The sequence below is a fragment of the Ascaphus truei genome, chromosome 21 (assembly GCF_040206685.1).
Source record: "Ascaphus truei isolate aAscTru1 chromosome 21, aAscTru1.hap1, whole genome shotgun sequence".
NCBI lineage: Eukaryota > Metazoa > Chordata > Amphibia > Anura > Ascaphidae > Ascaphus > Ascaphus truei.
Window position 1 is genome coordinate 9,093,666 of NC_134503.1, and position 13,024 is coordinate 9,106,689.

The following is a 13,024-nucleotide window of genomic DNA, read 5'->3' on the forward strand; positions in this document are numbered from 1 at the left end:
AACTGCATCAGATTTACCCAAGATAACCCGACAGGGTGGCTTTACTTTGAATCTGGTTCAGTATTTTTTTACCGGTTTTGCCCTGCTGTTGAGACTTTGATGAATAGCCCTAGCTGTTTATACCTGTTTCCCCTTAACCCAGAGCAATAAATCCCTGGGCCCCTGACTGCTAAGGGCATTGAGGGGCATTGGTTCATACTGCCAGTGGCCCTTGAGGACTGGAGTTGGCCACCCCAGATGTAACAGATGCAGTTAACATGTTAAAACATAAAATTGGTAAACCTGAAATGATTTGAAATCCCCATCACAAGGGCCTTCTACGGTCACAGGAGAAGCACCAGAATATACAGGCTTCGTCCTATTTACAGGCTGTGAGTGAATGCACCTTTTAACCTCTTTATTGCCAGATGCCTGCAACCTACCGCTCTTCGGTTGAGCTTTAGACACATCTGGAAACAAACTTGGTTAAAGTGGTTTATTCTGCAACGTGCAGCTTTATTGTAATCGCCATGGTGAGCTAAAGGGTTTATGTCATATTGAAATATGCCTGGAAAACAACATTTTGTATCACACTAAAATGTAATTGGATGCATTCATGGGATTTGGGTCCAAATGATTCTTTTTTCCTGCAGAAAGATACTAATCCCCCTCTCCTTTCACAATGCGATAGTTAAATGACTCGGTATGCATACCAATGATGTATGCCCGGCACCGCATGCTAAACGGCTTTTTCTGTGCACTAGGAGTTCCAGATTCGGTGAAGGAAGAAATGCAAGAGTTGAGGAACAAGATAGAGGTGTTGGAGCAGGTGAGTGGGTCTGCTGTAGTAGACGGGGTACAGCAGTGCAGTGGGCTTAAGTCGCTTTATTATCTTGAAGAAACAAAATGTAGCCATTCCCCACACTCGCCCCTTGAACATGTTCCTGCACACTTCGAACCAGTTAAAGAGGATCCACTTTATCGGGCTGTGCCTCTGATATCAACATTAGACCTTCAGGGCTTTTTTGGTGGAGGGACTCTTTGGCCTAGATCAGGAGTGGGCAACTCCAGTGCTCAAGGGCCACCAAGTGGTTGGGTTTTAAGGATATCGGTGCATCAGCACAGGTGGCTGAATCCGTGGCTCAGTCAAAGACTGTGTCTTTGACTGAGCCACGGATTCAGCCACCTGTGCTGAAGCTGGAACTGATTGAGCCCCCTGTGCTGAAGCTGGGACTGCCTGATTGAGCCACCTATGCAGAAGCAGGGATATCCTTAAAACCTGACCTGTTGGTGGCCCTTGAGGACTGGAGTTGGCCACTCGTGGCATAGCTCTGTTAAGTCACCTTAATGTCACGTTAACACGAACGGTGTATCTTCAAACAATAACAACTTAAAGTGCATTGCGTTAACGTCTGCCGGCGTCTCCTGCGGGCTCTGCTACACCGCTTCCGGTCTATGCCGCGTCACTTCCGGTTTAGAAAACGCGCCTGCGAGTGCTCGGAGGACCCGGGAAATCCCACTCTACGCGTTTTTCCAATCGCTTGGCTTCATCAGGGGTTTTTTTTTTTTAATGTTACCCTACAATCCCGGGACGAGATGTACAGCGGCTGTCGTTTTGGCATATAATTAGCCTCGCGGATACACGTTAACCTCGGAACGTCTATTCCAGGTTTAGTTATTGCCACGTTTTAACGCCTATTTTGCCGGAGCTTTGTGGATGTAGGCTAGTGTGTGTCTGAACAGTGATGCATAGAATGTAACATTATAGAAGAAACTCTATTATGACAAAATGTAGCACTAAGTCCATGCATTTTATCTCTGCAGAAGCTGCAGCTGCTGTTGGCTCCATTTCACAGTCTATCACCCTCGTCCTCAGCAGACAGCACAGATCCAATAAGATTACTGACACACTCATTCCAACAGCTTGACAGAATAGACTCACTTAGTGAGCAGATCTCTTTCTTGGAGGAAAGGCTCGAGACATGTAAGTATGCGAGGGAGGGAACGCTGCAATGCATTAAGTGGGCCTAGCTGTCATATCTGCTCGGGAGACGCGGATGGTAATGGATTCAGGTATTTCAAATGTGTATAGACGGAGGTTACCATGGGAACGGAGGTTACTGGGTCTACGAAATGGAGTTCTGTTTAGTATTAGCATTTGTAGCCATGGGGACAAAAAATAGAGTGTACAACAGGACTAGCTCAATCAATGTCCTGTAGCCATTTGGTCGTAATTAGGGGACAGATTATGATTAGAATGGAGCACGTTATATTAGAATTATAGTTAGCACGCAGTTGCAAAGTCTCCACGGGGTTAAGAGCTCCAAATAGCCAGGCATACGGTGTATTGCAAAATAACACGTCCCTCTCTAGAAGTGTTAAGAACCTTTTAGCTCTACGCTGCATTGTTACATATATCCACAGGCGGGCTGCGGTAATTGCCTAAGGCTGTTATGTCCACGTGAAGCATTGCTAAAAGTTTCAGATTCGTTCACGCCGTGCCTTAATGGTTCATTTGTTTACTTTACTGCCGCAATAAACGCACCACTCATTCCCCTCCCGAGGGCAATTCTCGTGGAGGTATTGGGTCAAACCCGAACCACTCCAACCAGGAGGTGGATTTAAAGATGGCGTACCTGTGAATACATACATCATGTCTGCCACGAGTCCCTCCACTCTTCTAATTAGCCGACCGTTAAATGCTCCAACCAGTGAGGGCCAGGGTTGCCGCCACTCTGGGTTTCACCCAGAGACTACGGGTTTTGGCCACGTATCTCCGGGTTTACCTAGTAAACCTCCGGGTGGCGGCGGACGGCGAGTGTTTCGACTGCGCCTCCCGCCATCTCCTGGGGTTCTCCCTGCATCATCCCCCTGCAACTCTTGTCAATTTGGCCGCGCGGCGGCAAATGGTGCCGCATTGCCGTGCCAACGGGAATGCGCCATGATGTATCAGCATCACGTGACGCCCGTTATCATGACGAGATGTCACACGCCGCCGCGCTGCATGGTAATGCAACATCACGGCAAACGCGGCGCTATTTGACACCACGCGGCCATATTGACAAGAGTTGCAGGGGGAAGATGCCAGGAGGACGACGCTAAAGGTAAGCACGACATTTACAAAATAATTTCTCCGGGTTAGCCTTCAGTAGAAGGTGGCAGCCCTGGTAAGGGCTTCAGAAAGGCAATGGCCTTCGTTGTTGTGAACAGGACAGTCAGCTCAGGAAAACTGCAGAAAAAGGGTCTATGCATTAGTGAAAATCCAATGGTGGGCTATCACGTAAATAAACATTCATTTGTTTAAATCACTCACGATATATTTAAAGCCAAGCAGCGGTCTTCTTTTTTTGTAAAAAAAAAAAAAAATGTCCCCTTTTAATATGTGCATCAATACAATCCACACAAGAAGTAATTAGCTAAGTTGCAGATCGATCCGTTTCCTGTGATCGATCGGCGAAGATGCGGCTCGGGGGTTTACTAAATGGCCGTCAGTGCAGCAGAAGAGGACCAAAGATGCAACGTTCTGCGGGGAAGATCATGTGACCAGGCAGTCACTAGATACAATTGGTGCACTGCTAGAGTGAGGGAAGGGCTCAAAAAAGGGGTGTGTCAGAGACTGTTTCAGAAGAGGAAGGGGATGTTACTTTGTAAATGGTTGCTATAGAAACAAAAAATGCTTGCAAGATTATACTGTAATACATTAAAAATGTCATTCAGAGTTGTTATTTTCTCATAGTACAGAACTGATTAAAAAAAAATAAGAGATGTAGGTTATTGCTTTATCTGCAGCTTTAAAACCACTTGGAAATGTTAAAGCATTGTGGTTTGGCTGATATTCCTTCTTCGAGTGCGTGTCTAAAATTGGACCATGACGTTTGCGGTCATTCATCGGCGGCGTTCTTCAGGGTAATCTTGCCGTGAAGCTTAGTAGACGCTGATTGCGAGAGGGGTCAGGTTTCACTTATTAGGAAACCGTCCCAAAAATCAAGAACTCGCAGTCTGTCCTTGATCATAATCGGAGGATACTCTCGTCTAACCCCCTGACCCTTGTGGTAGGACAGGACACATGTCATAATTCAAAGGAACACGTTCAAATGTTCCATTATTCTGGTGATTATCTGAAGCAGGAAGCCCCCTTCCAGAGGCATTTTGGGAGTTTAACCCTTTGCGTGTCGGAGGGGCTGGGGCAGGCTCCGGCACTTGGCTATCACGCGATCATGGCGTCACTGATGACGGAATGGAAGAGGAGTCGTGTTCCTCGCAGGGAGCGCAGGGCACGGTCTCCCATAGAAAAGGAGAAACTAGCATATGACATATCATGGGGCCCCTACAGGGTTAACTCAATATCCTGGTATATTAACTTAATGTTTAGTATATTGCCCCCATGTCCTGCTCTTTTTTTTGTGTGGTAAAAATGATTTTTCTTATCTGTAGCTTCTGATGTTACCATGGTAACCTTTAGACTATGCTGGGCTCCATTTTAACCTCCCGGACACTTAATATTTATAAGCGTTTATATCTCCTGAACAAAGCATCAGATTTGAAAAATAAAAACAGCAATGAAAAGGGCACAAAGCCAACACCCCCTCCCCCCCAAAAAAATTGGCTAACATGACAGCCTGCTGTTGTAACATCTCCCTCTTGATGTGCGCCCTGGGGCTGCAATATAAAATTAAACAAATACATCACATTGACAGCCCCCTTTATCCATCCAGAGGTTATTGGGTAGAATAGCCACCTAATTAACCAGGAAACTGGTGATTTTATCATTTTGTTTGCCGTGCGTTAATTGTAAGAAACATTATTTATCATTTTTTCACACACGATTGTTGAGACATGGCTCAATAGAACAGAAAAACATGGAAACATCAGGGTCACGTAACTCGTTTAACACCTCCTGTGCTTCCCATAACTACTAACCAAGCAAGGTAAACTAATACCATACAGAGACATTACATGGACCCTACAATAATCACCTGGAATAAACATCAAGAGACATTTTTGCAACTCTGTGCATTAATATGGTAGATTGAGGGCTTCAAGATCTGTAGGATTAACATACCTGTTAAGGTCAATTTAGATCTATAAACAGGATTCATATTGGACTCTTTTTTTTGTCTTTTAGGTTCATGCAAGAATGAACTTTGATTGGCATCCAATACAGGAGAGCAGATGTCACCAGTCTATATATAGATTAGCAGCGGTATGGTTTGCATGAGATAACTACCTGGAGACATTATCTCAAGTAAATAGCATTCCAAGGACAAAAGGACAAGTGGTATCTGTCTATAGTAGTTTTGTCAACAAACACCTAAAAATGTGGCAGTCAAATAATTCTGTGTGTGTCCATACTAAGATCGTTGGATTTAAAAATCGGGCAACTCTACAAAGTCATTTAAATAGAGCACTGCTTATTTAGTAGGTGCTCCCCACACTATTAACCTGCACCAGAAATATCAGTCCATAAATACAAAAAGTGTTGTAAAGAAGGTGTTTCTCCTATGCAATAGAAGAGCAACGTTCAATCAATGGAAGGACTATTTATGACTAATGTCACGTGAGCATGCATGCACTCTACAATGTAGACCAGGGCAGGTCAACGCCAGTCATCAAGGGCCACCAACAGCTCAGGTGTTAAGGATATCCTGGCATCAGCACAGGTGACTCAGACTGAGCCACTGGTTGAGCCACCTGTGCTGAAGCTAGGATATCCATAACACCTGAGCTGTTGGTGGTCTTTGAGAACTTGAGTTGCCCAAACCTGATGTAGACCTTCTTTCCATCATAAACACGACTCAATTATTTGGTGCTCTTTGCATTTGTTGAAACTAATAGAAGATGGTATTGTGTTTGGGATCAGATGTACTGCAGCCTTGTAAATGCCTAAATGAAGTGCAGATGTCCACACAGCATTTATTACTTGTATTGACTGCTTCCGAATGGATTAGCATTTTACCGTTGCAAGCTTTGGGGTCAGAGATACCGACGTGGGGAGGAGGAGGTTATCGCCGAAAAGCTTGATCATGTAATATGATGTCAAAATATTAGGCTGCAACATGACCATTTTTCATTCATCCTTACCATGCCATTTAAAATTATTTTTGATGTCAACTTATTTCTTGGCATCGGCAAATGTTCACAGGTTGGGTTATGTTCCTGAACACACACAGAACAGGTCTTCAAAAAGAAAAAAATATATGTATTTTTGTAAATGGTACAATAAGTTTTGTGATCAAGTTTGATGTATTCGTTTGGTTGATGAATAGGTGCATCTATTTTTTCTTGTCCGGGTACATAAAAAATAACTCTTGGATATAAGTAAACGCTGTGGGCCGTTTGTTACATGTGATGTGTAATAAGGTTTTATTAATGCAAGCAGCAATGTACATTAATATTACTATGTCACGGCGTTCCTAAGGGGATAAAAAAAACACAAATGTACCGGAGTATGGGAACCATGGTTGGCACAGGAACGAGAGGCTGGTCTAAACCCAGATCCAGCTTTACCGTAACAGGGCTAGGGTGGTAGAGTCGGGCGGACTATGTTTTCAAACATATGCCCTGGGCAGCATCTTCAAAGCAAGGTCTGCTCACCGGCAGGGGTCCCCCCCCTCCCTAAGACTAAGAAGGATGACCCGACTTAAGCTCCGCTAGTAGCCTGTTCTCCTCCCGGACGTTCTACGGAGTGTTCCTAATGAACAGTCAATGGTGACCACATCCCACTATCTCCCTTTGTATTATTTCAATGTTGTGCTGTGTTTAAAGATATTATTTAAGGGCATGTATATACAAAAGTGTGTTAAAAATATTATAATATCTGACGTCGCTATTATGTAATGTGTACCCCACTTGTCATCGTTTTTTGTTTTTTTTGTACCCCATTTAAAAAACTGTGAATAAAGAAAATGAGTCGGAAATATTACTATGTGGTGATGAAAGGCACGCAACAGGGAAAGTGTTCAGATAAATGCGGATTACACAGAATATGTCTCTTGGAAACCTCTGTAAAAAACAAAAAAAATAACAGTATTTATGGGGCAATCAAAGCGGCAATTAAAAAAAATAATCTATTTTTTGTTTGATTATATGCAGCCTTTAATTATCTTTATTGAACACGAATTACCTAAGCTGCCGATCGATTAGTTCTCCTGTAATCGATCAACAAAGATCTTGCTTCCCAGGGTTAATTTAAAGCAGCAGTCCAAGCGGTCATTTCCCCCTCCCCCGGCCCCTTTAGTATGGGCATCAAAACAATCCGCACAATGATAAGTAATTAGCTAAGTTTCCGATCGATCTGTTCTCCTGTGATCAATCGGCGAAGATTCGGCTCGGGGGTTCACTTAATGGCTGAAATGTATAATAGTGCGTCTGAGATCAGATGCATTGTAAGGAACACCAACCCTCTCTAATAGCGCGTCTGAGATCAGATGCATTGTAAGGAACCCCAACCCTCTCTAATAGCGCGTCTGAGATCAGATGCATTGTAAGGAACACCAACCCTCTGTGTATAATATAGTCATACATCGCATACCAATCATTTTAACAAGATTATCTCAACCCCTGATGATAGCCCAACTGCAGTAGTACTTTCCTACATTACAATGATGACTTTCCAAACCCTCATTAAATCCCCAGACGGTCTCTGTATCAAGCGGATTCTATTAGTGCTGTGCTTGGAAGTGGGAGTTGCTCTGTTCAGAAGCTGATGGACGCATAGTACAATGTGTGGTAAAGTGGCAATACCCCCACCCCCACTCCCCTTTTCTCCCCCATTTTTATTAACAGAATGGAAACGCGAGGGGGGGTGAGGCAGGAGCGAGGGGAGTTTCTACTGGAGCTGAACCGTGCATGTTGTGGTAAAGCTACAGGGTTTGAAACTCCTTTCAGGGAAAACAAAATGGCTGTCAAATCTCCGGCCAATAGGAAGTCGCAACATCATCAGCTTCCTATTGGATGGCCATTTACATCCACTTTAAAGCACAGGCTGTAATACCGGTAACTTCACGCGTGTCTCGGGAGCCTGGGGGTCCCTGCAGCTGAAAATAGCAGGAGTCCCGCTGTGGAGGGACCCGGGGGTTCAAATCCTGTAGGAAAAGAAAGGGGAGCTGGCTGATTTAAGTGTCCTCGCTTCTAACTTTGTCTTACTGCAGGGGGTTCTCAACTCCAGTCCTCAAGAGCCCCCAACAGGTCAGGTTTAAAGGATATCCCTGCTTCAGCACAGGTGGCTCAGTCTTTGACTGAAGCCAATGGAGCCACCTGTGCTGAAGCTGGGATATCCTTAAAACCTGACCTGTTGGGGGCTCTTGAGGACCAGAGTTGAGAACCCCTATCTTACTGTATAAAACCCTACTCCACATCACATACTCTCACTTGAACCCAATTGCATGAGCAAAATAAAACAAATCGCATTAACATCAGTTTATTGAATAGCATTTTTTCCCCCCGTTGCATCGAATGCCAAAATTGCCATTCATAGAGCTTGATACAGACTCCAAGGTTACCCAAAGTTATCCATTCAGACAACGCACAACAGCAATGCTCTCTGTTTGCACACGTCTGTCCTTATTTGGTACAGTATGCCATTCTGTTTATCTGTAATTTACATCACTCTGTACCCGCTGCCCCCACCGCCCTACCGGTCGGTATATGTTGGCGCTTCACAAAGAAACGATACTAAGAACTGGTGAAGCACACGTACAGAATGCTGCATTGAAATGTAAGGCTTGTACATGGTAAACACCTTGGCATTTTTAAAGATAAGCGCTTTGCCCAAAACAACGTGTTAATGAAAAAAAAAAGCCATGTAGAGCTTTGCACTCCTTTAGCACTCACAGTACTGGAACAAATAAGTATCAGTGCACCCGTTGCACTCAGGGCTCTGATGCTGTGATAAATTCAATCATATTGAATTTGACGTATTCCTCCTTCTCGTTTCGCACCCAACTGGGACCGAAAACGCGTAGGAGGAATATGTTAAATTCAATACAGTTACTTTTTCTCCAACTCCACTCGCCCGCTGCACTCCTACTGTTGAATCGGAAGTGCTAATGGATATTCTTCTGGTGCGCTTAGTGCAAAAACCCCACAGAACCCTATAAAAGCGTGAAATACATGGAATCATTTGACAGGCAGACATAATGGTGATTCTTAAAAAGTTGGGATCCCAATCTTTCTCTTTCCAAATACTACAAGCGAGCAATTTGCATCACACAAACCAGGAAAATGGCCACACGCGGTGAACATTGATCATCTTTTCCACCCGACGGAAACACTGATCACTATGTATTGCTGATCTTTTCATTTCACATTATCTGATGCAGAGTCTGCCCGGGGGACTTAAAAAAAAACAAAAAAACGAGAAAGCTGATTTCTGGACTCTTAAAGAGCATCGAGCGGAATTATCTGTCTGTTAGAACATCTGGGAGCAAGAAGAATAATAATATACATGATATCATTCTGAAAGGTGTGATGTCTGTCCTCCCTGTATTTATAAATCAGAACAGCAAATAAAAATACTGCTTGTGGTGCATTCACATGTCAGACAGCTCTGCAACTCTGTCTTTCCCCATTATCGCTTAGCACACAGTGCTTCCATTCCAGCCAGGGCTTCTGGGTAATGACGTGCAAACTGCAGCCAGGGATTCTGGGTAATGACATGCAAACTGCAGGCAGGGATTCTGGGAAATGACGTGCAAACTGAGCACAGTGTGTCGCTCTTTACTGCTCTTACATTTTAACATGGAAATCAGAACTAGATTACATAAATATGTATGGTATGATCATTTTTAGTTATTTTTTTTAATCATAAAGGGATTTAGCACTACTGCCACTTTGTATATACAGCATAACATATACCGTAATAACACCCAGCGAAGGTACCTGAGCCTAGGCATAGAGGGAGCGAAATGTACTCCAGATAAATGTGGGTATTATTACTGACACGGGTAAAAAAAACTTTGTATTGCAGTACCAACTTATTGAAGATTTAAACTCTCCATAGTAGTCCATAAAGTGCAATGAATATTAGCTGTCCCATCCTTCATTAAACTACTCGTAGCTTAACCCAGGGGTACTCAAGTCCAGTCCTCAAGCTCCCGCCCCCCCATCCAACAGGTCAGGTTTTCAGGATATCCCAGCTTCAGCACAGGTGGCTCAATCAGAGGCTCAGTAGAAGAATGAGCCTCTGATTGAGCCACCTGTGCTGAAGGAGGGACTGATTGAGACATCTGTGCTGAAGTAGGGATATACTTAAAATCTGTCCTGTTGGCGGGAGGGGGGGCTTGAAGACTGGAGTTGAGCACCCCTAGCTTAACCAGTGTAAAAAAAAAAAAAGAAAGGGGGGCCCTTTGTGAAGGGCGCAGATGACTGAAAACGGCTGTCAACAATCCCTTTTGGTGCTGCTAGTGCCTGCGATGCCACACAAAATAAAGCGTGGTTGTCCCATTCTTCAGAAGATCTGGAACCGAATGATACATTCTGCCTCTGACAGAAGAGACATCCCCCACTCTTCTCCACCTGCCTTTGGGTTCCATGTGAAAGATAACAAGAGTCGCCTGTGTCCCCCCCAAACCTCTGTGCCGCGGATCGGCCTCTAGTTCCCCAAAGGGGTCCAGAGCAGAAAACACGTAGAAGAAGAAGGGGCCACAAGGCTATTGTAATATCATTTTACACATATTTAAAAACTTCAAAAATGATTACACTCCCACATGTAGGACATCTGTACCATATCAATTGACATCGTCTCAACATACGAGCGAGTTTCAGTGCGGAAAACTACACTTAAGTGCTTAAGCAACTAGTCCAGGGGTGGCCAACTGCAGTCCGCAAAGGGCTACGAACAGGTCAGATACCGCTGCTTCAGCACAGGTGGCTCAATCAGTGGCTCAGTCGAGGAGGGAGCCACCTGTGCTGAAGCAGGGATATCTGTAAAACCTGACCTGTTGGGGGCCCTTGAGGACTGGCGTTGGCCGACCCCTGAAGAAGTATGAAACCGGCAGGAACAGAGCCACATCAAGGACCATTCCGGGCCCACATTGGATCAGCGGGCCGCCAGTTGAAGAGCCCTGACACGTGTGGATCTGCCTTGGAAATATATTAGAATCAAACAAATGTAAAAGTAACTTTAGTACATCCAGTGACACCAAACGGTGCAACAGTAACTTCTTCCCTGCCAGGGCCAGTAGCACATTGCACAGCAGCGTGTGTCAGGGCCTTTTGGCAAAGAATGATACAACTTTTTGGCTTCTACAGTAAAAAAAAGAAAATTGGTTCTTTTACAGCAATACTTCAGAGTATTTCTGGTTCTCCTTCCTGGGCTGAACAAACAGAACACGTCTAAAAAAAAGCAAACCTTCTTCTACACCAGACCTGCAGAGAAATGAAGGCTTTTCTGCCACTTTCCATTGCGCCAGGATGGCAAAATATACCCCAAAAAGGAAAGCAATCCTCCCCCGGCGCTGTGCTTCTAAAAACCATGAACGCCAAGCTGGAAAAGGAACAAGAGCGACTCCGCAAGTGACGATCCCGACGGAAATAGTGCGCGGCACTTTGGCTGGTGAACGAAAGGAGTTTCTTTAGTTAAAGAACGGTGCTGTCCACGTGGCCGGGTCTTTCCAGTGCAAAATACTATAAGCAGCTTCAGCAGCGTTGGGGACCTCATATGCACAGTGGGCAGGACCGGCTACAGGCAGCTGAAGCTTCTAGTGACTAGAAGTGCTCTGTCCATTGCTTTTGTGAGGCTTATCTGAGAGCCTGAAGAAGACCTTCTGCATGGTGCTGTAACATCTCTCTGCCAGCTCCGCCACGTCATCCTCTTTCAAGTTTGTCGTATCGATTTTGGGAAGGATTTCGACTTTGACCTTGCCTGGAAATTTGAGGGAAAGTGTCTCATTGAGGATCCCGTATACAATAGGAGGGCAATTGCTAAGGTAGCTGAACGAACCATACAATGGTTGATATGATGTCATGGATATATCTTAATATATAAAATCGAAAGGTTGGTACTAGCTGCGGTGAATCTGATTGGACCTCAGCCTCTGGCCAATCAGATTGGTGGCTCTATGACATCACCCAGCTCTCTCTCTCTCCCTCTCCCTCCCTCTCCCTTTCTCTCCCTTTCTCTCCCTCTCTCTCCCTCCCACCGGCTCCCGGATGGAGGGGAAGCGCGGCGCGGCCCTCCTGCAGGACCCCCTTCCTCCTGCAGATGCCCCCGGTAAGATGGCGGCGCACAGCAGACAGGCGGGGGGTGGTATTCAGTCAGGAGAGAGGGGGGGGAGGGAGTCAGGAGAGAGGGGGAGGGACAGAGGGAGTCAGGAGAGAGGGGGGAAGAGAGGGAGTCAGGAGAGAGGGGGGGAGAGGGAGTCAGGAGAGAGGGGGGGGAGAGAGGGAGTCAAGAGAGAGAGGGGGGGGGAGGGAGTCAGGAGAGAAGGGGGGGAAGCCTGAACAGCTGTGAAGAGGGGGGAAGGGAGTTGAGAGGGAGGATGGGGGAGGCAGAACATTACATCACGGGCAACGCCGGGTATATCAGCTAGTTGTATATAAACCCAAAAGGGCAACACAACAGAACACATTCGAAGCATGTTTTGCTGCAGCAATTTCTATGATGCAGCATTAGAGCTTAGTTCTTATATGAACAGAATAGGATACAAAGCGCATTCAAGTTATAAAAATAATGCAGCTCATAAAAACTCACAGTGGTAGTCTTAAAAACTGGACCCCACAAATCTGTGTGTGTCTGTGTTTTAGATCCATTTCTGCCCTAAACAGAAAACTACTGAATGTTTTCAAATGCAGACTATCTTTTGGCACAGTAAAGGCAGGATTGCCGAAATAGGGAGGTTTCGCGGCGCCAGTAACTGGCGTTGTTGCCGTTTTTAGATCAACAAACGCATTTTCATACTTTAAAAACCAAGCGTAACATAAAAAGAACCATATACTATACAAGTACTATACACCTCACACGTGGGGCTTGCCCCCCTGCAGACACACTTAACAGAACACCTTCTTACTGTCTTTCTATGTTCTCCCCACTTACCACTAGATTGTA

The 13,024-nt window shown here is 45.1% G+C and overlaps 2 protein-coding genes across 5 annotated transcripts in view; one reads left to right on the forward strand and one right to left on the reverse strand.

Annotated features, from left to right (window-relative positions):
• EGFL7 (EGF like domain multiple 7) overlaps window positions 1-6,896 on the forward strand; it is a 28,888-nt gene extending 21,992 nt beyond the window's left edge. For all 3 annotated transcript variants that reach the window (XM_075578906.1, XM_075578907.1, XM_075578908.1), the window contains 3 exons: window positions 744-808; window positions 1,804-1,963; window positions 5,105-6,896. In XM_075578906.1, coding sequence (XP_075435021.1) covers window positions 744-808; window positions 1,804-1,963; window positions 5,105-5,127 — 248 coding nt within the window. In that variant the 3' untranslated portion in view covers window positions 5,128-6,896. The remainder of the gene's footprint in view (window positions 1-743; window positions 809-1,803; window positions 1,964-5,104) is intronic.
• Window positions 6,897-8,382: 1,486 nt separating this feature from the next.
• Window positions 8,383-13,024, reverse strand: part of AGPAT2 (1-acylglycerol-3-phosphate O-acyltransferase 2) — a 29,062-nt gene continuing 24,420 nt past the window's right edge. For both annotated transcript variants that reach the window (XM_075578904.1, XM_075578905.1), the window contains one exon: window positions 8,383-11,842. In XM_075578904.1, the coding sequence (XP_075435019.1) occupies window positions 11,679-11,842 (164 nt within the window). In that variant the 3' untranslated portion in view covers window positions 8,383-11,678. The remainder of the gene's footprint in view (window positions 11,843-13,024) is intronic.